A 27,239-nucleotide genomic window follows, 5' to 3' on the forward strand; every position below is an offset into this window, starting at 1 on the left:
GGTGTCCAACGACATGAGGGTGAGCAATTAATGACAGAATTTTCATTTTTGGGTGAACTAACCCTTTAAGAAAACAACCAATAATCTGGTAACATTTATGACAACCAGTCTGTAGAGGTTTTCTTGCGGTTAATTAAAAAGGTTGCAAAGTGTTGTACATTAACAATTGTATGTTAAAAAAGCAGAGTTCTTTCTTTTCGAGACGCATTCATTGTGCTGCTTTCATTTCAATGGATGTTTTCTCTGTAAAAAGAATAGGCTACACTTCAGAAATCAGAATTGAGTAACTCACAATTTTCACCAATTTTTTGCTTGTAATTAAAAAAATAAACTTGATGTAAATATAATTTGGATGTTTTATGAAAGTTATTTGCTATATACATGGACAATTTTTAAAAAAAAAATCGCCATGTGAGAACACATTACATTAAAATATGTACTTCAATAAGCCGACAGAAAGCAGGTTAATGTGTTTACATGCTGAGCGAAATCGATGTAAGGGACACAAATCTAGCAATGACGATCGGTTAATGCCTAATGCACTGAAGCCTGGCAAACAATCAAGCTAAATGAAGTGTTTCCAGCAGATGGCACTGCGAGCTCGTGCAGCGCTAACAGAATACGAGTCATTTGTGCGTGTATTAGAAAATGTTATATTCTGCAGTCAATTTTTAGTAATTGTTTAAGGCTTAATTTTACGATTTCAGTCATCATACAGTAACCAGCAACATCCCATTTTCATAAAGCGTGCATGCCTCTAACTCTAGGCTGGTCGCTATCATGGTTGACTTGACAGGAGTCACACGCGTGACGCATGGAGTCACATGAATAAACAGGAATAAACACGAAAAATATAAACATAATGTAGCGACGGCAGGTTGCTCAGTAAAAATAGCTCAGTAAAAGTACAGATACAGCACTTAAAATGTACTAAAGTAAAAATACACAGTTTTTAAACTGCTTAATAAAGTACAATTCCTGAGAAAAACTACTCAATTGCAGTAACAAGAGTATTTGTAATTCGTTACTTTACACCACTGTTATTGTGTAATGTTGCTGTTTGAGCATAAAGAACATCTGCAAAGTTACGATGCTCATAGTTCAAAGCAAAGGGAGATCTTTTATTTTACAGAAATCACTTTTTAAGAACTACAACAAATGGCTGGATGGACTACAAGAAGCTTATTCACGGGTTAGTGACATCACTAACCTTACAATTTACATAAACCCGCCCCCGGAAAACACAACGAAGGCCATGTTGAGAAGAGGAAGAGTTGTAGTCGAGCACATTTGCATCCGTCTTTCACATTTATTGATACAGTACGAACACAAATGCAATAGCATATCATAAAGCGAGATGACAACATAAGTTATAACCGTAATTAAACTAAACTATCCATGTTCTCTCTTCATCAGCAGATATTCTCTGGCTCATCTCACAACAGTTCACACACCAGCGGTTTATAAATTATCATGACAGATTATGCTAATCAATAACTTGAAGATAATTAACTCATAAATTCATCAACTATCCATTCAGAAACGTCTTGTCTCGTTCTACATGTGGTCTCTTCTTCTTGAGTCTCTCCATCATTGTCCGACTCCGGTTTGAGCATAAAAGGCTGAGCAGTTTCTGACATTGTCAGTGTGTGTCTGCGTGAGTTAATCAAAGCTGCTAACATGAGCTCTTGAAGCTCCGCCCTCTTCCTGAAAGTGGGTGAGCAGTAGCTCATTTGCATTTAAAGGGACACACACAAAAACTGCACCTTTTTGCTCACCCTCAAAAAGTGACAATTTTAACATGCTATAAAAATTATATGCGGGTATTTTGAGATCAAATTTCACATACACACTCTGGGTACATTATAGATTTATTTTACATCTTGTAAAAAGGGGCATAATAAAAGGACCCCTTTAAATCCACCTCGTCATGTTAGTCTGTCTACTAAATATTTGTCTTTTTTTCTAATAATGAATGCAGTTGTGGCAATGCAGATGGCATCACAATTATATAAATAAATGTTTTTATGCCAGTGGATATCTGTGAACATTCTGAGATAATGTACTACATACTGTATTGTAACATGTGTGTAGCACGTTTGTACCTTTCATGCCAGGGACACCAGGCCGCCCAGGTAAACCCCGCTGGCCTTGCAGCCCGTTAGAGCCAGATAACCCTGGGAATCCTCGAGAGCCATGAGGGCCTGGTGGCCCTGGAGGCCCCGGGGGTCCCACGCGTGTGTAGCAGTGCTCGCAGCTTCTGTGGTGATTGTGCTGGCTACTCAATAGAAGAGCAGGAATCTCAGCTGTAACACAAAAACAGAATCAGACACTCTGAACATTCAGGGTTTAAAATTAACTTTCACTCACTAGCCAATTTGGCCACTACATTTAGTTAACTTCAAAACTTCTACTGAGGTAATGAGGTAATCAGGTAATTTGAATACAAACAAAAATATCATTAAGTGATCAGCTGTTTCCTAGCAAAAATCGGTGTATTGAATTCAGTGCTTTGAAGCCTCATTAAACATCTATTTAAAGGGCCAAGGGCTCCAGACATCTCAGAGGAATCACACTCTGGATGAATCATACTGTACTCGCATCTCAAGATCAAGGCCGCAGGCCCACAGTCCAAAACAGTGAATCATATCACCAGTATTCAGGCAAATTATCACTTCATGAATGAGCAAAGTAATGTCACTGAATTTGAAGAATTAAGGTTTGAAAAATCAGTGCAAACTGGAAAAAAGGTGATCTATATTATTATATTTCATATAAAGCATAGACTTTATTCAAGCGACAATGAAACAACTTATTGCTGAAAAATGTTCAATACAAATATTTGTCCAAAATCTGTGTTAAAGGGATAGTTCACCCAAAGATGAAAATTACCCCATGATTTACTCTCCCTCAAGCCATCCTAGGTGTGTATGAATTTCTTATCTCAGACGAACACAATAGGAGTTATATTAAAAATGTCCTGGCTCTTCCAAGCTTTATAATGGCAGTGAATGGCTGCCCAAAATTTGAAGGCCATAAAAGAGCATCTATCCATCATAAAAGTGCATCTATCCATCATAAAAGTGCATCTATCCATCATAAAAGTGCATCCATCAATCATAAAAGTGCATCCATCCATCATAAAAGTGCATCCATCCATCATAAAAGTGCATCTATCCGTCATAAAAGTGCATCCATCCATCATAAAAGTGCATCTATCCATCATAAAAGTGCATCTATCCATCATAAAAGTGCATCTATACATCATAAAAGTGCATCCATCCATCATAAAAGTGCATCCATCAATCATAAAAGTGCATCCATCCATCATAAAAGTGCATCTATCCATCATAAAAGTGCACCTATCCATCATAAAAGAGCATCTATCCGCCATAAAAGTGCATCCATCCATCATAAAAGTGCATCCATCCATCAAAAAAGAGCATCTAATCAGCATCTAATCATCATAAAAGTGCATCTATCCATCATAAAAGTGCATCTAAAAGTGCATCTATCCATCATAAAAGTGCATCTATCCATCATAAAAGTGCATCTATCCATCATAAAAGAGCATCTATCCGTCATAAAAGTGCATCCATCCATCTTAAAAGTGCATCTATTCATCACAAAAGTGCATCCATCATCATAAACGTACATCTATCCATTAAAAAAGTTAATCTATTCATCATAAAAGTGCATCTATCATCATAAAAGTCCATTCATCCATCATAAAAGTGCATCCATCCATTATAAAAGTGCATCTATCCATCCATCCATCCATCATAAAAGTGCATATATCCATCATAAAAGTGCATCCATCCATCCATCCATCCATCCATCATAAAAGTCCATTCATCCATCATAAAAGTGCATCCATCCATTATAAAAGTGCATCTATCCATCCATCCATCCATCATAAAAGTGCATATATCCATCATAAAAGTGCATCCATCCATCCATCCATCTATCCATCATAAAAGTGCATCTAATCATCATAAGAGTGCGTCTATCCATCATAAAAGTGCGTCTATCCATCATAAAAGTGCAGCCATCCATCATAAAAGTGCATCTATCCATCATAAAAGTGTAGCCATCCATCATAAAAGTGCATCTATCATCATAAAAGTGTAGCCATCCATCATAAAAGTGCATCTATCCATCATAAAAGTGTAGCCATCCATCATAAAAGTGCATCTATCCATCATAAAAGTGCATCCATCCATCCATCCATCCATCCATCATAAAAGTGCATCTATCCATCATAAAAGTGCAGCCATCCATCATAAAAGTGCAGCCATCAATCATAAAAATGCATCTATCTATCATAAAAGTGCATCTATCCATCATAAAAGTGCAGCCATCAATCATAAAAGTGCATCTATCTATCATAAAAGTGCATCTATCCATCATAAAAGTGCATCTATCTATAATAAAAGTGCATCTATCCATCATAAAAGTGCATCTATGCATCTATCCATCATAAAAGTGCATCTATCCATCATAAAAGTGCAGCCATCCATCATAAAAGTGCATCTATGCATCTATCCATCATAAAAGTGCATCTAAGCATCATAAAAGTGCATCTATCCATCATAAAAGTGCATCTAATCATCATAAAAGTGCATCTAATCATCATAAAAGTGCATCTATCCATCATAAAAGTGCATCTATCATCATAAAAGTGCATATATCCATCATAAAAGTGCCTCCATCCATCATAAAAGTGCATCTATCATCATAAAAGTGCATATATCCATCATAAAAGTGCCTCCATCCATCATAAAAGTGCAGCCATCCATCATAAAAGTGCATCCATCCATCCTAAAAGTGCATCTATCCATCATAAAAGTGCATCTATTATCATAAAAGTGCATATATCCATCATAAAAGTGCCTCCATCCATCATAAAAGTGCATCTATCATCATAAAAGTGCATATATCCAACATAAAAGTGCATCTATCCATCATAAAAGTGCAGCCATCCATCATAAAAGTGCATCCATCCATCATAAAAGTGCATCCATCCATCATAAAAGTGCATCTATCCATCATAAAAGTGCAGCCATCCATCATAAAAGTGCATCTATCCATCATAAAAGTGCAGCCATCCATCATAAAAGTGCATCTATCCATCATAAAAGTGCATCTATCCATCATAAAAGTGCATCCATCCATCATAAAAGTGCATCCATCCATCATAAAAGTGCATCTATCATCATAAAAGTGCATCCATCCATCATAAAAGTGCATCCATCCATCATAAAAGTGCATCCATCCATCATAAAAGTGCATATATCCATCATAAAAGTGCCTCCATCCATCATAAAAGTGCATCTATCATCATAAAAGTGCATATATCCATCATAAAAGTGCATCTATCCATCATAAAAGTGCAGCCATCCATCATAAAAGTGCATCCATCCATCATAAAAGTGCATCCATCCATCATAAAAGTGCATCTATCCATCATAAAAGTGCAGCCATCCATCATAAAAGTGCATCTATCCATCATAAAAGTGCAGCCATCCATCATAAAAGTGCATCTATCCATCATAAAAGTGCATCTATCCATCATAAAAGTGCATCCATCCATCATAAACGTGCATCCATCCATCATAAAAGTGCATCTATCCATCATAAAAGTGCATCCATCCATCATAAAAGTGCATCTATCCATCATAAAAGTGCATATATCCATCATAAAAGTGCCTCCATCCATCATAAAAGTGCATCTATCATCATAAAAGTGCATATATCCATCATAAAAGTGCATCTATCCATCATAAAAGTGCAGCCATCCATCATAAAAGTGCATCCATCCATCATAAAAGTGCATCCATCCATCATAAAAGTGCATCTATCCATCATAAAAGTGCAGCCATCCATCATAAAAGTGCATCTATCCATCATAAAAGTGCAGCCATCCATCATAAAAGTGCATCTATCCATCATAAAAGTGCATCTATCCATCATAAAAGTGCATCCATCCATCATAAAAGTGCATCCATCCATCATAAAAGTGCATCTATCCATCATAAAAGTGCATCCATCCATCATAAAAGTGCATCTATCCATCATAAAAGTGCATCTATCCATCATAAAAGTGCATCTATCCATCATAAAAGTGCAGCCATCCATCATAAAAGTGCATCCATCCATCATAAAAGTGCATCCATCCATCATAAAAGTGCATCCATCCATCATAAAAGTGCATCTATCCATCATAAAAGTGCAGCCATCCATCATAAAAGTGCATCCATCCATCATAAAAGTGCATCCATCCATCATAAAAGTGCATCTATCCATCATAAAAGTGCATCTGTCCATCATAAAAGTGCATCCATCCATCATAAAAGTGCATCCATCCATCATAAAAGTGCATCCATCCATCATAAAAGTGCATCTATCCATCATAAAAGTGCAGCCATCCATCATAAAAGTGCATCCATCCATCATAAAAGTGCATCCATCCATCATAAAAGTGCATCCATCCATCATAATGTTTTACATTACAGTATGTTTTTATATAGGGTTCTCAAAATGTTATTAAAATTCTATTAATTCAATATCAATATTAACAGTATGACTGTTTTCAGCATAAAACAAACAATATTTTGGTCCTTAAAGGTCCCATGGCATGGCATTTTTCTATTATTTTATAGTGTTTCCTGAGCTGTACTTATATTGTTAGTATGATTTTTACATCATAAAATGTCATAATTTAGAAATAAAAGGCATTTTTTCTATACTGCTGTTTGCCCTGTGGCTGAATGCCCTGTTTCAAGAGGCGTGTCTGCTGTGAGACTTCAGTAAAAACACCCACTGTTGTGATTGGCTGACATCTTTGCATTTGAAATGAGCGGAGGGGGCGTGGTTTAACGAGGTCTACGATGCACGAGCTGCTGCCAGAGAGACGGATGGACCTGAGTTCACTTCTCATCAGTTCTCTCAGCATGTCTCAGTTCAGGGTGAACTGTTGTAGTTACTAGAATATACTTCAGGTTATTAGTTTATTTCTAGTCGGAGGGGCTGTCACTCATGTCAGAAAGTTAGTAACTTTAGTAAATTATGGATCAGCGCTGACTCGAGACGCGAACCGTTTAGAACGATTCAGTCCGATTTGGTGAACTGGTTCGGTTCACTAAAAAGAACCGATTCAAAAGAATGATTCGTTCGCGAACCGGACATCAAGGAGACGGAGCGATTGCTAACAAAGTTATTTATAGTAACTACTGAGTTGTGAGAGCGCTGTCAGTCAGCGCAAGTTTATTTTGTTTGTATCTGAGAGTTCTGAATAAACACGAGTCCCAGTCACACCGAATCCGTCTTCATCATTATTACCAACTTTGTAACACATGCAAAGTACCATTACAGCGAGATGAACGAGTTATGAGTAAGTGTTGAGTATAGCATTATTTCTAGATATGTTCCAATCATATGAAAAGCGTCAGTGACGCGCATCTGCTTAATCTCACGCCGCGTTTGGTGCCTCCGCTGTGGGCCAGATGCAGTACTGGGGGTCGGGGATGTTGAAGGCCGAGCTTCGGCGTGTGTAAGGTTTATCTCTAAAGATGTGACTCTGCTGGTGTTGAGCAGAAAAGACTGTATGCACATTTAAGAACAGATAGACGTGACGAGGACGTACAAAAACACTGACTCACAAGATAGAAAACACCGCTCTGTCGGGAGAGAGAGAAGCCGCAGTGTGTGCACGAATAATAAATAATTAGCTACACATCAGAAATCACTGATCACAGATCAGAAGGAACTGAAAAAAGACTTCTGTTTTCATTTGTACATCCAAACACTGAGAAACTGCCAGCGTTTACTCGTTCACAAGTAATGATCTCTCGAGCGCTTGCATGGGTGTGCCAGATTCTCTGGGCGGGGGAAAGGGAGGAAACCGTTCCTGCTTGGACGTCAAACCAGGAGACTTCAGGATTGGCTCGTCTGGCCTGTCATTTTCTCAAAGGCAGAGAAAGACAGCCAGAACTCGGGTTTACACCGATCAACATTTCTATCCACTTGGGGACAATATTCAGGCTTGGGGAACTCATATTAATGTTGAAAAACCTCATAAAATGAAAATTTCATGCCATGGGACCTTTAAAATAATTAATTTAAAAAAAGGTTTTTGCACAGTATTGTTTGTGAGATTCACTTGTATATGCATTTATACAATAGGTTAAAGATGACTCACCTCGAAGGATGTCTCTGCAAATCTGCTGGATGTGCTGCTCAGAATACTCCCTGCCCTGCAAAAACACACGGCATCATGGGAACAAGAGTCTCTGTTTAATATTACATCCTCCATTGACTAGATATTCTTACTGGAGAGGGAGGCATACAGTAGATCACGTAACAACAGTTATTTGGAAACAACACGTACAGCTCGTCCCTCAGGTCCAGGTGGTCCCTGGGGGCCGGTTTCTCCGCTCTGTCCTCTGGGCCCTGAGGGTCCCATCTGTCCTTGCTGTCCAGGAAGCCCCTGGTGGCCGTTCAGACCCCTCTGACCGGGCTCTCCTGCCGTCCCTTTCTGACAAGCACACAGACACAACTCAACACACTCACAGTAGAGCTAATGGCGCCTGTACACTGAGATCAGTGATGTGCCCACCTCTCCTTTCTGCCCAGATGGCCCAGTCAAACCCTGTGTAGAGAGAAGTCACATCAGGAGTTGTGTTACAGAACAGCTCCATAACAATAAAGCAACAATAGCGTTCACAAAGCCATCTGTATGATTTGGCAAAATATTAGCGATGCTGGTTCCTGATAGAACTGCCAGGAAATGAGTCTGTGATTAAACACCTCAATAAAAATCTTTGTTGTATATCTACAGAAACGTGTCTAATATATTTGTTTCTGTCACAGTAGTTTCCTAAACCTGTTTGAAAAATGAGCCCAGTGTGTCTCGCCTTGCAAATGGCAATAAAGCGAGATAAACTACTCCACCTTGTGGTTGATTCTGCAATTGCAGATACAGGAATCAATGTTACTTATTAAAGTGTTTATTTTTAATCATTTAAAATTGAACGTTTTATTTTAAAGATGGCCAAAGTTACATTTCACCATAAGTATAATATAATAAGAGTGTGCAGTTTATATACACACACACGCAAACTTACATGAACACCAGGTCTCCCAGAGTCTCCTCTTTCACCTTTCATCCCCTGTTCAAATGCATAAACAAAATGTAGTAACATAAAAACTCGACTTTTTGAGCATCTTAGGTTCGTGAACATGATAAGCATGTCCAATGAAATCACTCATATTGTATATTGTATGCAATACTTCTGAAATACATTTGAGTGCTTGAAATCTTCACATAGTCTTTGTTTTCATGTCAAAAACATTTCTGCAATAAAGAAATGATTGTAGCCTTGATCAGCAGGGCCATATATTTTTTTTTATAACCTTTTCTTCATTTTAATTAATATTGAAGGATTCATTTTTGCACAATTTTGCAATAATATTCCACTTTACACTGTCATAATTTTATGGACAGAAACGTTCTGCTGCTTGAAAAAAACATCCATGAAGTGAATAATTGACTGACAACTGAATCTGAAAGAAATCATAATCCTTATTGTCACAGAGATCAGACAATTATACGGTTACACAGCATTTACAAGCAATATTAGGGCCCTATGACATGAGATTTATTTTTCCCAAATTCCGTATTTCATAATTTTTTTCAATCCAAAAATAATGTCCAAAACGTTAACAATTTGTTAAAATGTTAACAATAATAGAGCCCTATGAACTGTGTTTTATTTTTTTGTTTTGTATAATTTAATACAAATTCATCATCAAAAAAGTAATGTGGGTAAAACTTTTTTTTTTTTGCTTAAATACTGCATATTTAAATAGCAGTCTTTATGATTTGATTAAGTCTACAGCCCTACGTTTGATTTATTCATCCACATTTTTCCAGTAAATGCCATTTTTATGACTGGATTCCGCGATTCCACCGTGTTTTCCACATTGTTTCCAACCATCGGACCTCACTATAGTGACAAAGGCTGCACTTTATTTTACAGTGCGTGCATTTACAGTGTAGGCTACTCACCGAAGAAAGTACTGGGTAATGTAAGGTGACTACAGGGATTAGTTTTATAGGTTCAGGGTTAGTACCTAGTTATTACCCAGTTATGCAATTACTATAATAAGTACATAATATGTACATGGGAAACCGGGCTGTAAAATAAAGTGCTACCGTGACAAAAGCAACTTCTTAGACATGGCATGTCATCGTAAGTACTGTAATTATTCAGTAGAACCCGTGATATGACCACATTTTCCACCGGAATACAAGCCGAAAGACATTTGCCAACATTCACTAGTGACCACATGTAACAAAAAATGTAAGATATTTTTTTTATTACCAAACTTTGAGTTGTCTTAAGAGGACTGAAAGTGTTTCAGTTAGAAGAGAAGGTTTCCTTTTTGTCTAACAACTGAAAGATGAGGAAACATTTTCACCAGAATCCTTATCCTTAGCTCTAGAAATCATTTCCCCCTTTTTTTTAGTAAAGCCCAACTATAAAAGGTTAACTTACATCTGCTCCTCTTTCACCAGCATCTCCTCTTTGACCCTGTAAAAAACACATTTCACTGTAAGGTTTGTAGAAAAACTGCAAATATACTCACCTAAAGGATTATTAGGAACACATACTAATACGGTGTTTGACCCCCTTTCGCCTTCAGAACTGCCTTAATTCTACATGGCATTGATTCAACAAGATGCTGAAAGCATTCTTTAGAAATGTTGGCCCATATTGATAGGATAGCATCTTGCAGTTGATGGAGATTTGTGGGATGCACATCCAGGGCACGAAGCTCCCGTTCCACCACATCCCAAAGATGCTCTATTGGGTTGAGATCTGGTGACTGTGGGGGCCATTTTAGTACAGTGAACTCATTGTCATGTTCAAGAAACCAATTTGAAATGATTCGAGCTTTGTGACATGGTGCATTATCCTGCTGGAAGTAGCCATCAGAGGACGGGGACATGGTGGTCATAAAGGGATGGACATGGTCAGAAACAATGCTCAGGTAGGCTGTGGCATTTAAATGATGCCCAATTGGCACTAAGGGGCCTAAAGTGTGCCAAGAAAATATCCCCCACACCATTACACCACCACCACCAGCCTGCACAGTGGTAACAAGGCATGATGGATCCATGTTCTCATTCTGTTTACGCCAAATTCGGACTCTACCATCTGAATGTCTCAACAGAAATCGAGACTCATCAGACCAGGCAACATTTTTCCAGTCTTCAACTGTCCAATTTTGGTGAGCTCGTGCTAATTGTAGCCTCTTTTTCCTATTTGTAGTGGAGATGAGTGGTACCCGGTGGGGTCTTCTGCTGTTGTAGCCCATCCGCCTCAAGGTTGTGTGTGTTGTGGCTTCACAAATGCTTTGCTGCAGACCTCGGTTGTAACGAGTGGTTATTTCAGTCAAAGTTGCTCTTCTATCAGCTTGAATCAGTCGGCCCATTCTCCTCTGACCTCTAGCATCAACAAGGCATTTTCGCCCACAGGACTGCCGCATACTGGATGTTTTTCCCTTTTCACACCATTCTTTGTAAACACTAGAAATGGTTGTGCGTGAAAATCCCAGTAACTGAGCAGATTGTGAAATACTCAAACCGGCCCGTCTGGCACCAACAACCATGCCACGCTCGAAATTGCTTAAATCACCTTTATTTCCCATTCTGACATTCAGTTTGGAGTTCAGGAGATTGTCTTGACCAGGACCACACCCCTAAATGCATTGAAGCTACTGCCATGTGATTGGTTGATTAGATAATTGCATTAATGAGAAATTGAACAGGTGTTCCTAATAATCCTTTAGGTGAGTATATAGTTACAACTGAAATTTGAATTTCTATAACTAGATAAAGAGAATCCAGGCAAACAAATACTTCTATTATTTCATATGTGTATTGACAATCATCTTTGTTGGAGAAAAGTATTAGCCCGGATGCCAGCCGATCTTAGCCCCGCCCAAAACATTTGAGGTCGGGAAGTTTGGTCTGGACTTGATCTGTTGTGGAGCAACTATGCTGGAACCAGAGCTGTTCGGACCAATCACATCATCAGGATGGCCTTTAGACGATGATGGACAGATGATCAACAGTAACGTCATCATCACGTCACCAAAGAGCGCTTGGGTTGAATTTGTAACGGAGAACTTGTTTGTATATGCGTTCATCTTTACTATTTCTCTCAAAAATGATGATCGTGTTGGTAAGTACTCTGTGTATCTTTAAATTATTTTACAACACTGGCAAAGATAGTTTATACTCATCTTCTTCTTCTACTTCTTCCAGTGTGCGTGCAGTTGAGTTCTGTTGACAACTATACGTCACTTACTCTGTTGCTCTGATTGGTTGTAGGTCTATCCAATAGAGTGCAGAGGCATTTTCTTTCCTGGTTTGGTTGAATCACACCCCATAATCACAGCCCAATGGAGCAGGAGCAGACTCATATTCTGACTAGAGTCTGAGTATGACGACTTCAGGCTAGAAAAGTATGCAAACCTCTGCAAAGCCTCTGTTACTGAAAGAACAGTAACCTGGTAATAGTCAGGTCTTCCTTCATCATGCTTCGATCAAAAGAGATTTCTGAGGACTTTGCTAAAGTTTTGTGGATTTTATGTCCAAATTTTACATGATATGTCAATCAATTTTCATGCCACATGGATTTCCATTAATAGTTGTTCCCCAATGAACACAAATGTATAATGATGAGTTACTAATAATAATAATAATAATTAAAAAAAAATACTTTTTGAAGCACTTGACATGCAAATTCCCTTGTCCCCAATCATGTTTTCTCCATAATCCATAATTTCTCCATTATCATCTGGTGTGTCAGCTCCTCACTCTCTGATGAATGAGATCTGACTCCTGCTGTGTTTGTGCTGAGACTCTCGTTCGGCTCACACTCTATTGAGCAGACACGTCGTTCGTTTTTAATTGTAGTGTCTGTTCTCTAACTGAAGTAAATTATTTTAATACTATAAAAATTTATGCGACGGTTGGGGCGGTGCCGCGGTGGGCAAGTGATGTAACCGGTAGGCGTGGCTTTGGGAGTGGCCTCATAGGGCAGCGAAGCAAGTGCATTCTGGGAGTTGTTGTCTTTCATCCACATGAGACAAAAATACATTTTCTGGCTTAAGTCTAGAAGGCACCAACTTCTAAAATAATTTCACATTTCTATAAATGATTGTCTGGCTATCACCAGACCAAGCTCAATTTAAAATTGAACATTGGTCTGGGGAGTCTGCTCTGTATTTACTACTGCACACGCGAGCATAAACGCGCATAAATTAAATGACTCTGAACGCAATTGGATAGTCCTTCAATCAATCAGACCACAAGAGGCGTGATCAACGGGCAACGACTCATCGTGATAATCCCTCCAATAGCGGGCCAAGTGGATAAGCCAGTCTGTGATTGGTTCCCACAAAAGTCTAACAGAAGCAGTAGAAATGCATGTATGGGTTTCCAGACTGAGTTGCCGGGCGAAATCAAATCGCTGGCAGATCAGGCTGTCTACATAAATGACCCAGTTTAAATACACATTCATCTTTCCAGCGGTGAAGTACCCATTTAAGATTTGATGTTGTTTGTGAGCCCTATTACCTAAGATCAATTTCTATCAAAACCTCCGACTCACTGAGTGAACACTCTAGAGTGAACGTGAGTGTCTCGCCGATAATAAACCCATCCGACGTGTCTGTTTGAGGCCGTTTACACTGGACACATCACAGTAAACATTATAAACTGCATTTGTCTTTCTGAACAGGATGTGTGGTACTGAAGCATCCAATGTAGTTTGTTCTACTGCAACTAATCTAATCAAATCAATCTAATATTTTGGTAACACTTTACTTAAGGTTCCCTTTGTAAAGGGTTCATAAAGGTGTTTTTAAATTACTAATAATTAATTTACAAATGCATTATAAATCGTTGATAAGCAGTTATAACTGCATGAATAAAAAGGGTGACTTTATCGTAATACCTGCCAAATAGTGAGCATTTTAACTAACATGTTATAAATGCTTAATAAATGTATTTATTCACATTTATTTAACTCAAAACAAGATTCCTGATTTATTTCATGATGCAGCGAAAATATACTATCTTAGTGAGACTGAAGGGTGTTGTATTTGTGGTTTTCTCATTAATATCTCAATGACTGCCACTTTTCTTAAAATGTTCCTTACCAAAAGTTACTCCCATGATATTCCACAAAAAGCTCATTATGCCTATCAACTTCTTGTTTATCAAAATTAAATTATCAAATGTTATTTTGGAGAGAAAAAAAAACGAGCATAACAACTTGAGATATGAGATATTAATCATTTTAATTCCAATATTAGTTACTTGTGAACCTTTGTGTAAACGTGAAGCATTTATTAGTGAGCTACAAACATTAATAACCTGTGAAAGTGAACCTTAATATAAAGTGAACACGTGAATCATGTAACTCATTAATAAATGATTGACATGTGTTCACTTTACATTAAGGTTCACTTTCACGTGTTATTAATGTTTGTAGCTCACTAATAAATGGTTGAGTTAAATAAGTGTGAACATTTAACGTGTGTTAAAATGGCTCACTGTTTGGCAGGTATTGTGTTAAAGTCACCCTTTTTAGTCAATGATTTATAAAGCATTTGTAAATGAGTTATTAGTAATTTAAAAACACCTTTATGAACCCTTTACGAAGGGAACCTTAGTGTAAAGTGTTACCAATATTTCTAATACCTAATATTTCAAGCCCATGTTAACTCCCTTGTTACTGTGTCTTCCACCCTCACAACATTGCACGTCCCCACCCATTTTTAAGCCCAAAAGACATTGCAACTCTGCTCAATGTAGTCATAATGTACTCTTGCCTCAACTAATAAAGCAATTTTTTACACCTATGCACCAGGAGGAAACCCACGCAGACAAATGGAGAACATGCAAAATCCTAAAAACAACCACTGGGCTGTGCTAGGCCCTTTCAAAACACTCAGACGTTCTGAAATGAAGGTAAATATTTACATTTAAATGACTATGCTGGAAATTTGTAATGAATTATTGCATTTGGGGCTGATGGTTTCAAAAGTTTAGACCAAAGAATACATATGATTTATGTATACTGCATTTCTAAAACTAGCATCATAAATCACTGAATTATATTGAAACTGAAAACCGCCTCCAAAGATGAAATAAGTTTATATGAAGAGTATCACGTGTAAAGTACCATGTGTGTGGCGGTTACTGCTACCGTTTTATCGTCTTTTAAATTATTTTCAAAAGACTATACAAAAATTTTGAATGATAGATTCATAACAAAATTGCCACTTCTAACAGAGAGCAAACCCATAGTAATTAAGATTCAGCTTTGAATTTTAAAACAGCTGTCAATAATTCATGAAGTTTCACTGAAAGCGGCCAATGCTTGTAAACCACAAGCAACATTTTCATGAATGCTTTTCTTGTTTGCCATGGTAGAAATGATCATTACCTTACTGAAGTTAATAGAGCTACACTTGGAAAATCTGCTCACCATAAAGTGGGCTTTCGCCTCCAAGACTGACCAGAAATGCAATGTCAGAGTTTTCTTTCTCATTAAATCAGAGGAAATAAATGCAATTTGGATGCAATAGCAAAATCATTTTCAGAAAGTTTAGTAAAATGTATGAGACCAGATATAATGTGATGTGGAATCTTTATGAAGAGGTTATTAATTATGTACCTTCTGTCCCTGTGATCCTGGCATTCCTGGATGTCCGGGCTGGCCAGCGGTCCCAGGCTCTCCAGGCTTACCCTTCATTAAAAAGAATGATAAATAAAGTTAAAACATGTAAAGATGTAGTCTATCAAGTATGTTTCCTCTTCCTTTTGAGGTTTAATTTGAATACAGTGTTTTACCTCGTGCCCTGGAGGTCCTGGTTGACCGAGCTCTCCACTTTCCCCTTTAGTGCCCTAATAATGGAAATTAAAGTTTGTGTGTCAAAGTTAATGAGTAAGAACTTTTATTAAATATCACATGGAAAGGCTTGACAAGTGTGGTTCTCTTTCATGTGTTGGTTTATATCCTATTGAAACCGGAAGAAGTCTGGATGGGACCTATAAAGTCTTTAGTTTACATCACAGCCATGGATTTGCAATGTGCTAATGATATGGTAAGAGCCTTTCTCATTCTAGAGAGCATTTATTGGACTACGTACAAGATTATCCATTTCTGCTCTGTGTACATCTGAGGTTACATCTACACTACTCCGGATACATTTAAACATGGCGTTTTCATTTCAAAACACTCTCCATACTCACTAGCGTTTTCCACAGTGTGAATGAGTAAAATATTATAAATACTCCCTGATGATACAGAGAGACCAGCCATAATAAAGTGCTGGTGCTATTCTTCTAGCAAAATCATTTTATCAGCAAAATCTTTCACCACTTACTGGTGCATTCAGGTGAAACTCTATCGTCACTCATTTTATGGTCTAAAACGCAGAAGGATGAACCTCATTGGTTCTTGCTGAAGCTCAAACGTGATGCGTAACACGAGAATGAACCTCATTGGTTCTTGCTGAAGCTCAAACGTGATGCGTAACACAAGAATGAACCTCATTGGTTCTTGCTGAAGCTCAAACGTGATGCGTAACACGAGAATGAACCTCATTGGTTCTTGCTGAAGCTGAAAAACGTGCTGCGTAACACGAGAATGAACCTCATTGGTCCTTGCTGAAGCTCAAACGTGATGCGTAACACGAGAATGAACCTCATTGGTCCTTGCTGAAGCTCAAACGTGATGCGTAACACGAGAATGAACCTCATTGGTTCTTGCTGAAGCTCAAACGTGCTGCGTAACACGAGAATGAACCTCATTGGTCCTTGCTGAAGCTCAAACGTGATGCGTAACACGAGAATGAACCTCATTGGTTCTTGCTGAAGCTCAAACGTGATGCGTAACACGAGAATGAACTTCATTGGTCCTTGCTGAAGCTCAAACGTGACGCGTAACACGAGAATGAACCTCATTGGTTCTTGCTGAAGCTCAAACGTTATGCGTAACACGAGAATGAACCTCATTGGTTCTCGCTGAAGCTCAAACGTGATGCGTAACACTAGAAAGAACCTCATTGGTTCTCGCTGAAGCTCAAACGTGATGCGTAACACTAGAATGAACCTCATTGGTTCTCGCTGAAGCTCAAACGTGCTGCGTAACACGAGAATGAACCTCATTGGTTCTCGCAGAAGCTCAAACGTGATGCGTAACACTAAAATGAACCTCATTGGTTCTCGCTGAAGCTCAAACGTGCTGCGTAAAACGAGAATGAACCTCATTGGTTCTTGCTGAAGCTCAAACGTGCTGCGTAACACGAGAATGAACCTCATTGGTTCTCGCAGAAGCTCAAATGTGATGCGTAACACTAAAATGAACCTCATTGGTTCTCGCTGAAGCTCAAACGTGCTGCGTAACACGAGAATGAACCTCATTGGTTCTTGCTGAAGCTCAAACGTGATGCGTAACACGAAAATTAACCTCATTGGTTCTTGCTGAAGCTCAAACGTGATGCGTAACACGAGAATGAACCTCATTGGTTCTTGCTGAAGCTCAAACGTGATGCGTAACACGAGAATGAACCTCATTGGTTCTTGCTGAAGCTCAAACTGCTTTTTTTATATATAACTCTGATTTTGTTCGTCTGAAAGAAGAATGTCATATACACCTAGGACGGCTTGAGGACGAGTAAATCATGGGCTAATTTTCATTTTTGGGTGAACTATCCCTTTAACAAATCTTACCGACCCAAGCCAAGTTAAAAGTAGAGAGAGAATCTCTCTTTGGCAGTCACTAAGAACATTACGAGGATATTTGGTATACAGCGTAACAGTGTGCACATATTTCTTCCCTCTGCTGTCATTTTTTTTATGAAAAATCTCCATTTTGTCTCATAAAGTGTTCAGTAAGTCATGAAGAAAAGCGTTGTTGGCCTGCATTGTGAAGTTTGAAAGTAACTGCGCTAGACATTTGAAATCTGGACATGCTCTGTTTTCTCTTTCCTTGGACACAATTTAAAAAAACATGATTTGAAGCGGAACAAGTTGAAGGATCATAACCATTTATAAGTTATGGCTTTTGTTCTGGACAATTACACATCACATGCAGCAATCCACATGCATGTCTACACAGATGATAAAAGGCGACTGAGAAAACGGTGCAGACAGAACAAAGGGATTTCACCATCTGTCTTGCAATCGCTTTGAAATCACTATGATAATGTAATAGTGACTCCAGCGCAGTAATCAATACCTATAATGTTCTCCATATGAATTCAACATTACAAAGGGCGAAAACATGCATTGTGACCTTAGATCCAGGTTGTCCACTTGAACCAGGCATTCCAGGCAATCCCATCTCGCCCTGTGGAAAGACAAACACAATCAAAAACATGTTCTTAACTTTACAGCAGTTAACTTGCAATCAAAATTCACTGTATTTTGTGTGAATTTTCTTTTCTTTGTAACTTTCATTAAAATTAAGTTTGTTCAGCTCATCCCACAGATGCTCGATTGGATTGAGATCTGGGGAATTTGGAGGCAGAGTCAACGCCTCAAACTCATTGTTGTTCTCCTCAAACCATTCCTGAAGCATTTGTGCTTTGTGGCGGCGCATTATCTGCTGAAAGAGCCACAGCCACCAGGGAATACCGTTTCCATGAAAGGCTGGACATGGTCTCAACAATGCTTAGGTAGGTGGTACGTGTCAAAAGCCCCATTTCCACCGAAAATCCCCGAAACAATTTGTACCAGGAACTTTTTTTACAGGAACTTTTTTCCCCCCAGACCTGCTACTGTCTGCGTTTCCACTGCGGTCTAAAGTACCTTGAAGATTAGGCAAATTAGTCCAGAGACGTGGGACTGCAACAATAACAAGTGGAGGAGATGCAAGCAGCGCTGCTTTTGCTGGTTATGTATTGGTTTACTAAAGATGTAATTAACAAAATGGTGGAAAAGAGACGAGCACTGATACTAAAGCGTATTCTGTAAGCTCGTAAAGCTAGATTTAAAATAAGACAACGTATGTTATTATCAGCTTTTACGGACATTGACCGTGCGATTGCTGAGATGAACGCGCGCCATCGGACAGAAAGAGCAAGACTGATATTTATTGAAAGCAGAACGAACCTCGCAAGACTTTTAAAAATGCCGGCTGAAATAAAATGCTGCGTGAGTTAAACCGATCAGCATGTTCAGCGCCCAAGTCCCACCCCTGAAAGTTCCTGAACTTAGACCCTGGTTCCTGCGGTCAAAACCTACCGAGTACCACCCCAAAGTTCCTAGTTCCTGGGGAAAATTCCTGCGGTGGAAACACGGCTAAAGTAACATCCACATGGAGGGCAGGACCCAAGGTTTCCCAGCAGAACATTTATTGGGCCATTCCAAATGAAAATGATCCCATCACGAAGGACCCTTCCAGAAGTCTGTTAGTGGAGGGTATATGCGATGGTCACTGACGATCAGTGATGCCAGTAACTCGTTACTCTAATCTGACTACTTTTTTCTAGTAACGAGTAATCTAACGCGTTACTATTTCCAAATCAGTAATCAGATTAAAGCAATTTATCCAAGTCACTGACTACGTTTACATGGGCAGCAGTAATCTGATTATTGACCTTATTCTGAATAAGACAATATTCTGATTAAGGTGTTTACATGAGTTGCTTTTAGAATATTCCATTCATGTTCCCGTTTTACATGTTATAGAACATAGCTCGATTATTGGCACGTCATTCCGTCCCCATGCCACCCGACGTCCAATCATAGTGCGACTTTCGTGGGTCTGTTAAACTCAATAGGCTCAGGCAACCCACTGTAGGCTACCTGCGGGTGTCGCTGTTGGACAGTGTTCCTTTATAAAAACAATATATATATATATATATATATATATATATATATATATATATATATATATATATATATATATATATATATATATATATATATATATATATATATATATATACATTGTTTTATTTTTGTAATATTAGATATTGTGTCTTTCAGGTTTTTTTTAAGAGACACTGCCCATCTTGCCTCCTTCTTGACAGCCTACATTTTGAATAATAGCTTTGATTAATGATGAAAATTGAGGTTTCAAAACACGTCATGGCAATGACATTTCAAACTGACAGATACGTACATAAAAGATAAACGTGAATTTGAGCGCTTTATTACTGTTTTGTACGCACTTTTATATAAATTATAATTCAAATTCTGTTTTATTTGTCACAATATTATTGATGATTGTTGAGAGGGGCACTTTTGATACATTTTTAAAAAGGACAGGGGCTCGACCGAGCTCCCAAAGCCCTCCCCTCTGCACTTGCCTGGTGTGTGTCCTGTCACAAAATGCGGCGAAAACTCCTACACGACGTTAATAGTTGGATTAAGGTGTGTACATGTCTACAATGCACTTCGATAATTCGACTAAAATAGGCATACTCTACATGTCTTAATTCGATTTTTGTTTAATTCGAGTATGGCTTTAACCGGATTAAGGTAATTAGAAATCGCTGTTTACATGGTAGATTCTTAATCAGAGTATGGTCTTAATCAGATGAATATCGGAGTATTGTTGTCCATGTAAACGTACTGACTGTGAGTTACTATTTTAGTCATTTTCCTTAGTAAAAATATATATTTTTGCTTTCTTCTTGGGTCTCGGGGAGAGTATTTATATTAAGTGAAGTCAAGAAAGACTGTCTTTATTACATTTTTTATTAAAACATTTTTTTTTTCAGGAAATATTTTTTTATTTCAACTTAAAATGTCAGGAGATACATTGTTGACGTTACTATTAAAAATGCACTTCCAATAAAGTGAGTGTAAACTGAATGTAACTAATAAAGTAACTTGTAATCGAACTTAGTTACTTTTAAAATCAAGTAATCTGTAAAGTAACTAAGTTACTTTTTAAAGCTACACTGTGTAACTTTTTAAGTTTATTCTTAGCTAAAAACACTTAGTTCTTTCAAAAATATATGTGCTCATTAATGTATATTTACTTCTTTCAAGTAATAAAGCATTCTAGTAAGTTTATAATATGCCATTGAAAATACATACGGGTGAGGGTTTGAATGCGGGTCATGGCGACCCGCATTCAAACCCTCACCCGTATGTTGCCCCTCCATCTTGAAAGTACATTAGCCAAAGAGGGACATACCCGTAAATTCAAGTTCCGCCTTTCGCGTTTTAACACTCGATGGCACCGTGTCGAATGTGGATGAGGTCGAACTGGAAGCCATGTTAATCATGGACTAAATCGGCCACCGTAGGAGTTAAAACGAAATCGGAATTGAGAGGAACAGAAACTATCATTCACTGGATGGTCATATACCTTTCCACTGCTAGATGGGGGAAAATATCACACAGTGTAGCTTTAAAGGAGTAATCAGTAATCAGATTACTTTTTCAAAGTAACTGTGGCAACACTGCTGACGATGGGTGTCGAATCCTTGAAATTAATTTTAAAGCTGGATGGCGTGCGGGTTCGAGTTAACGTTTAAACAGAATAATTCAAGCTGGTTTGTTATGTTTCACCAAGTGCATTTTAAATAGCTACATAACACACAAGTGCCTTGCTACTTCCAAAATCCCCACTTCAAGGGTTCTGCCCTTCGGAGAGAGTAGGGCATATCATGCTCACTTCTGATTAGAGTTCGCTACAAAAACAAAGTAAACTTATCTTGCATTTCCTTATTTTTATAAGACTTATCTAGTAGATTAAAACTCTGTTTTACATTGGCTTAAATCAAAAATGTTGGCATAAATCATCTCCAACACATCCATTAAAACAAGTCTTGAGTCAGGACAATTCCAAACTTACAGTGTTTTCATACTTGGTCCAAACAAAAGAATGATTCCAAATCCCCTTGCCTCTGCAGGTCTGTTTCACATTGAGCTCCAAACTGGGATATGTTTGTGCCATCAACATGAGCACCACCATGAGTACTAGCAGCAGCTGTTTACTACTGTAGCTAGGTAACCACTCAGGAGAAGAACTCGCCAAACTTTTTTTTACTGCTAGTTTGGTCCTTGTGTCCAAAATGTAACAGACCAAACGGTACATCACAGTTAAGGGGCTAAAAATGTTTTATTATTCATTGATGGTTTCGTTCACCATCTTGGCTGATTTTCACTGAGCTTGTCACTATGCATTGAACTAATATCCTTCACATTGCCTTGATCCTAAAAGAGGCCATATTATGCCCTTTTACAAAGTCTTGATGTTGTTTTTGGCTCTACTAGAGCAGGTTTTCCTGCTTGAATGTTGATTATTTTCCTGATATTCTCCATTGTTGCAGCTCCTCTCTTCCCAGTCTGTCAGTAATGCTCTGTTTAGTTCCTGTCTCTATGAAGCCCTTCCTTCTGAAAAGCACAATGTGCACTGATTGGTCGGCTGGAGTAGTGTGTTTTGATTGGTGTTTGGGAAATGCCCCACCCCTTACCATAACCGCCAGTTTCAACACACTACTAACGAACTCAACCAGGCCCCGCCTCTTTACTCTGCGTGTAAATTATTTAAATGAGGAATATTATGACGTGTTGGTTCCCGGATGAAAACTCAAGACTACAATGGAGGCATTTCAGGGAGTTCAGAAACAGTGACACTGATATAGAGAAGAACTATATCAGTGAACTTTACAGAGCTTTTCCATGCTCAAACAGCAACATTACACAGCAAAGATAGATATAATAGGTCCTCTTTAAATATAAGGTGCAGGCACACTAGCTTTGAGCATACAGAATTACCCTGTATCTTCTAGAGCTTCTGTTTAATAACTAATAAATGACAAATTACAGGTAAATTCAAAATGTCAAATAAGTGGTGTATTGAGCCAACATTTACATTGTCAATTGGTAAAACACATTTTTCTCATACTGTATGAATTCACGGACTCAGCAAACATTAGTATGCAGCAAAAACTAAACCTCTTCACATGTGCTAGTGTTTCCTCTTGCTCATGTTTGCATGCCTACGAATGGAAGCGATTTGAGCACCAGTGTCGTCACAATCCTAGCTAACTTGCTCATTGTCCCCTGAGAACAGTCCTGTTGTCTACATCATTTGTACAACAATGTGGTTGCCTCATTTGTTTAATATTTCTCTCTCAGTGATGTTCTTGACTGGCTCTATGACTGGATGTGATATAATCAGTGGACTTGCAGTGGGCATAAACATTAGCATACTTAAAGTTACACTCACTTTTGCATTGTGATTTTTCAAGTGTTTACTATATTTTTAGATTTACTTACAGAGTCTCCAGGTATACCTTTGGCTCCTTTTGGTCCTGGCAGGCCACCTTCACCCTATGAAGAAACCAACAGATGTAAATTTTCAATGTTTGGGGTAGCTTCATGCAACAGTGGTCCCAAAATGGACACTTTTCAAGAAAAAGTTTTCACAAAAAGAACAAAAAACAAAACTAAGTGTAATGTAGTGATGTCAAAAATATAGATTTTTCGATACATATCGATACTGAAATATCTGAAACGCATCCAATACTCTTTTTCCGTAGAATAGACACAATACCGTCGTCTCTTTCTCTCTCTCTCTTATCTCTCCAACAGCGAGTGACACACAAACTCTGTTACTTTGTTGCTGTTACAGGGCTTGAATTTCAGTGTGGGATTGCGCGTACTGTGCATAATTTTACTCATTCCCGCACATAAAGCCGGCGTAATAAATTGAGCTCTTTTTCTGTGCTTATTGCACTTAAACAGTGAAATACACATAAAATAATGTCAAAATGCAGGTCTTGGTGAGTTTTCACAGTCAGTTCTGTTTGTGTAACGTACCGACGCTTAACACCTCGTTACTAAACATAGGGCTTCAATGTGAGTGTGCACACCGACGCGCAAAACGCCAGGCGTCAAAGCGTAATTAAAAAAAAAATCGCCTTGGGTTCGTTTTTTTGTTTTGACGCGGCCACTTTTAATTTCGTTGACGAATAATTTTCGTCATAATTTTTGTCAACGATCTGTTTTCACTGAAGAAAACGAGACGATATCTAAATAAAAAACTAGTGTTGGATAACAAAAACTATGACGAAAATCAACTGTCATTTTCGTCAACAAATAAAAACGAGACGAAAATGTTAGTGAGGGATTATGGAAGAGATCCAGTCAGAACTGATGTCCTGTGTAACAGATGCACACATTTGATTTGAACCTGGTGATCTAACGCCAGGAAAACACGGCGCTGTTGCTCTTCTACAGGCTCACACATCCCCAATCCAGCGCTCCAGAGCGGCTCACAATCAATGAACATTAGCGCACATTCATGCCAGGCAATTGTTTATAAACTAATGCTGATGAATAATGACAATGTTTACTTTACAATGTTTATATAGTAATATGTTTAAGACGGTTGTAACAATGCATATTTTATCTCCTGAACTTGAATGAGCTCCTGCAACTGCAACAGAGGCGCAAACATTTCAAAATAAGTGTCACGCATTATATATTCGTCTTTGGTTACACAATAAACTGTATTTAATTGAATTCCCATTTAATTTATAGTCAGGAGGAAAGACCAGTATTTGACACACATTCAAAAACGTATCAGGGTTACAATAGTTCACTAAAACCATAAAGAAAAATCTTCATTACTTGAAATTAAATAAATGTTAACTGAAATTAAAAAATAAATAAACAAACTTATTTGAAGCTTTAGCTTAACCTGATATGGCCTACTGACTAAAACAGAAATACAATGTTATAAAAACTATATAGATGTTTTTAAAAAACAGACAAAAAAGTGAATTGAGCTCTTTCGTGTATTTTTAATGTCAAAAACAAAATGGTGTCAAAATGTCAGTTCAAGTGACAGTCGGTTATGTAATGCTTAAATGCTTAATGTATTACAATTTAACTAAACTCATTAGATTTTAGGAGGCTAAATGTACTGTAGATTAAGTCGACTAAAAGCTTATAATATTTAGTCGACTAAAACTAGGCTAAAACTAAAAACAATTCAGGTGACTAAAATATGACTAAAACTAAATGGCATTTTAGTCAAAAGACTAAAACTAAATAAACATTTGCTGTCAAAATTAACACTGGAAGCGGCCCATTAAAAACTGTCCGACCAATGAGATCAGCGCTTTTGTTCACGTGCCTGGAGCTGCTGAAGTTACAGTAAAACACCTCTTGGTGACAAGCACGTAAATGCTGTGTCTCTTCTTCTTCTGTGTGACAAGCGAGTGTCAGAAGCGTAAAGTTGCGCGGCACCACCTTGTGTACTGGGAGCGCCATCTACTGAATTTGCACGTTCACTCTGCGCATCGCCAGTGAAAATCGCTTGGGTGCGAACACAAAGACGCGCAGAAAAATGTCTCGAAAAACGCTTGCGATAAGCGCGCGATAATCATCCCGGTGTGCACAGGCCTTAACAGTATAATGGATCCATGTGTCAGGTCTTAAAGTGACAGTAGCCTAATATTCCTGCTGCCAAATTATGAGATAATATAAAAAATATATATGAAAAATATGTACTGGTATATATATATATATATATATATATATATATATATATATATATATATATATATATATATATATATATATATATATATATATATATATATATATATATATATATATATATATATATAGTTTTTTCCAATGGCATCGATGTCAAAATTGTGGCCATTGAAAATGCTGAGTGGCTAGTAACTTTGAAAAACCACTAGCCACAGCGGCAAGCTCTGTAATTAATTATGAACAAAATTACATTTATAATTAATATAATTAAGTTATCTATAGATACAATCATAGTGTTGGACGTGCACTCATGGTGCCTTAAAATGTTGCCTGTGCACGCAGCACACTAAGTTTTGTAAGAAGGCAAGAAGAATAACCTTTAAACAACAACAAATGAGAAACAAACTGCAAAAAAAGGGAAAACATCACCTTATTTCCCCTCTGACCATCATTTCCAGGTATACCAGGCATGCCCTGAAAACAAAAAAGGAGTTAAAAACAAACTTGCTAAATTCTTGTTTAACAATGAACTCATTAGAGTAATCAGGAAAATCTCAGGAGTCTTATAACATTCATTAACAGCTTTTGCACTAGAGACAGAGTCATTACAGTAATGAGTGCATATGAAAACCCTGCTACTGGATTTAGGGAGAATCTGAGCAACATGGTGAACATAGAGCTGTGTCAGGACACCGGTGGGTTTTCCTGGCCTCTGATGAAGCTAACATGCATGGGATGTCTGGATTAATCACTTATGAAATGCGTCCCTCCTGGCATCTTGAAGCTTTGTCAGCCAGAGAAAGTAATAGTTTTAACAGGACGTTGTTAAATTCGGCTACTACTGTAATATAGGGAACAGCTCCACCGGAGATAACATCGGGCCAGCAAACCTACACAATCTGTAGGAGGATTAAGATTCAAATCTCAAGGTACTGCAACTTTATCTTTCCTGTTATAATAATTAAAGTGCTAGTATTTAATATAACATGACAATTATATATATATATATATATATATATATATATATATATATATATATATATATATATATATATATATATATATATATATATATATATATATATATATATATATATATATATACAGTATATATATATATATATATATATATATATATATATATATATATATATATATATATATATATATATATATATATAAAATAACATGTTTTCAAAAGTAGATCTCGCTATTTGGCGAAATAAATGCACACATTGGCATTTGTTGAATAACTATAACCTTTGGTTTGGTAATTTCAAATGATAACCATTAGGCTGTGATAACCATTAGCTCTATGCAACTTCTTAATTTGTCTAATAGTTTTCCCTCAGATGAGCTCAACAAAGATTATTTTTTTTAGATTATTCTTGAAACCATACTGTAAAATGAAACCAAATGTTCATGATATGTCATGCTTATCATTAAAGGCCCAATATGTATGATTTTCTGATTAAAAAAACACTAAAACAATGTTATACATTTTGTTGACTGGTGTACTTTATCCCTGTCACGGGTAGCATGTGTAAACAGCACGAAGACGAAGAAGCATAAAGAGAACAGTCTTTTAATTACAAAACTCAGGAAAATCAAGAGATATCAAAACTACACACAACATAACACAAATAAGAACGGACAAGGAATGCAGGATAACACAGGG

General features: G+C 37.6%; 1 protein-coding gene across 3 annotated transcripts in view; it reads right to left on the minus strand.

The window, feature by feature from the left end:
- The window catches only part of col21a1 (collagen, type XXI, alpha 1), a 103,752-nt gene that overhangs the window by 9,210 nt on the left and 67,303 nt on the right, over positions 1 to 27,239 (minus strand). For 2 of the 3 annotated variants that reach the window (XM_079842859.1, XM_079842858.1), the window contains exons 17-27: positions 25,991 to 26,035; positions 23,333 to 23,386; positions 18,384 to 18,437; positions 15,935 to 15,988; positions 15,759 to 15,830; positions 10,560 to 10,595; positions 9,126 to 9,170; positions 8,618 to 8,650; positions 8,390 to 8,536; positions 8,201 to 8,255; positions 2,106 to 2,306 (exon numbers count right to left, since the gene is read on the minus strand). In XM_079842859.1, the coding sequence (XP_079698985.1) occupies positions 2,106 to 2,306; positions 8,201 to 8,255; positions 8,390 to 8,536; positions 8,618 to 8,650; positions 9,126 to 9,170; positions 10,560 to 10,595; positions 15,759 to 15,830; positions 15,935 to 15,988; positions 18,384 to 18,437; positions 23,333 to 23,386; positions 25,991 to 26,035 (796 nt within the window). Of the gene's footprint in view, positions 1 to 2,105; positions 2,307 to 8,200; positions 8,256 to 8,331; positions 8,537 to 8,617; positions 8,651 to 9,125; positions 9,171 to 10,559; positions 10,596 to 15,758; positions 15,831 to 15,934; positions 15,989 to 18,383; positions 18,438 to 23,332; positions 23,387 to 25,990; positions 26,036 to 27,239 lie in introns of those variants that run through there. The other variant, XM_079842860.1, reaches the window with a different exon arrangement.

This window comes from Gobio gobio (genome assembly GCF_949357685.1).
Source record: "Gobio gobio genome assembly, chromosome: 18".
Lineage (NCBI taxonomy): Eukaryota > Metazoa > Chordata > Actinopteri > Cypriniformes > Gobionidae > Gobio > Gobio gobio.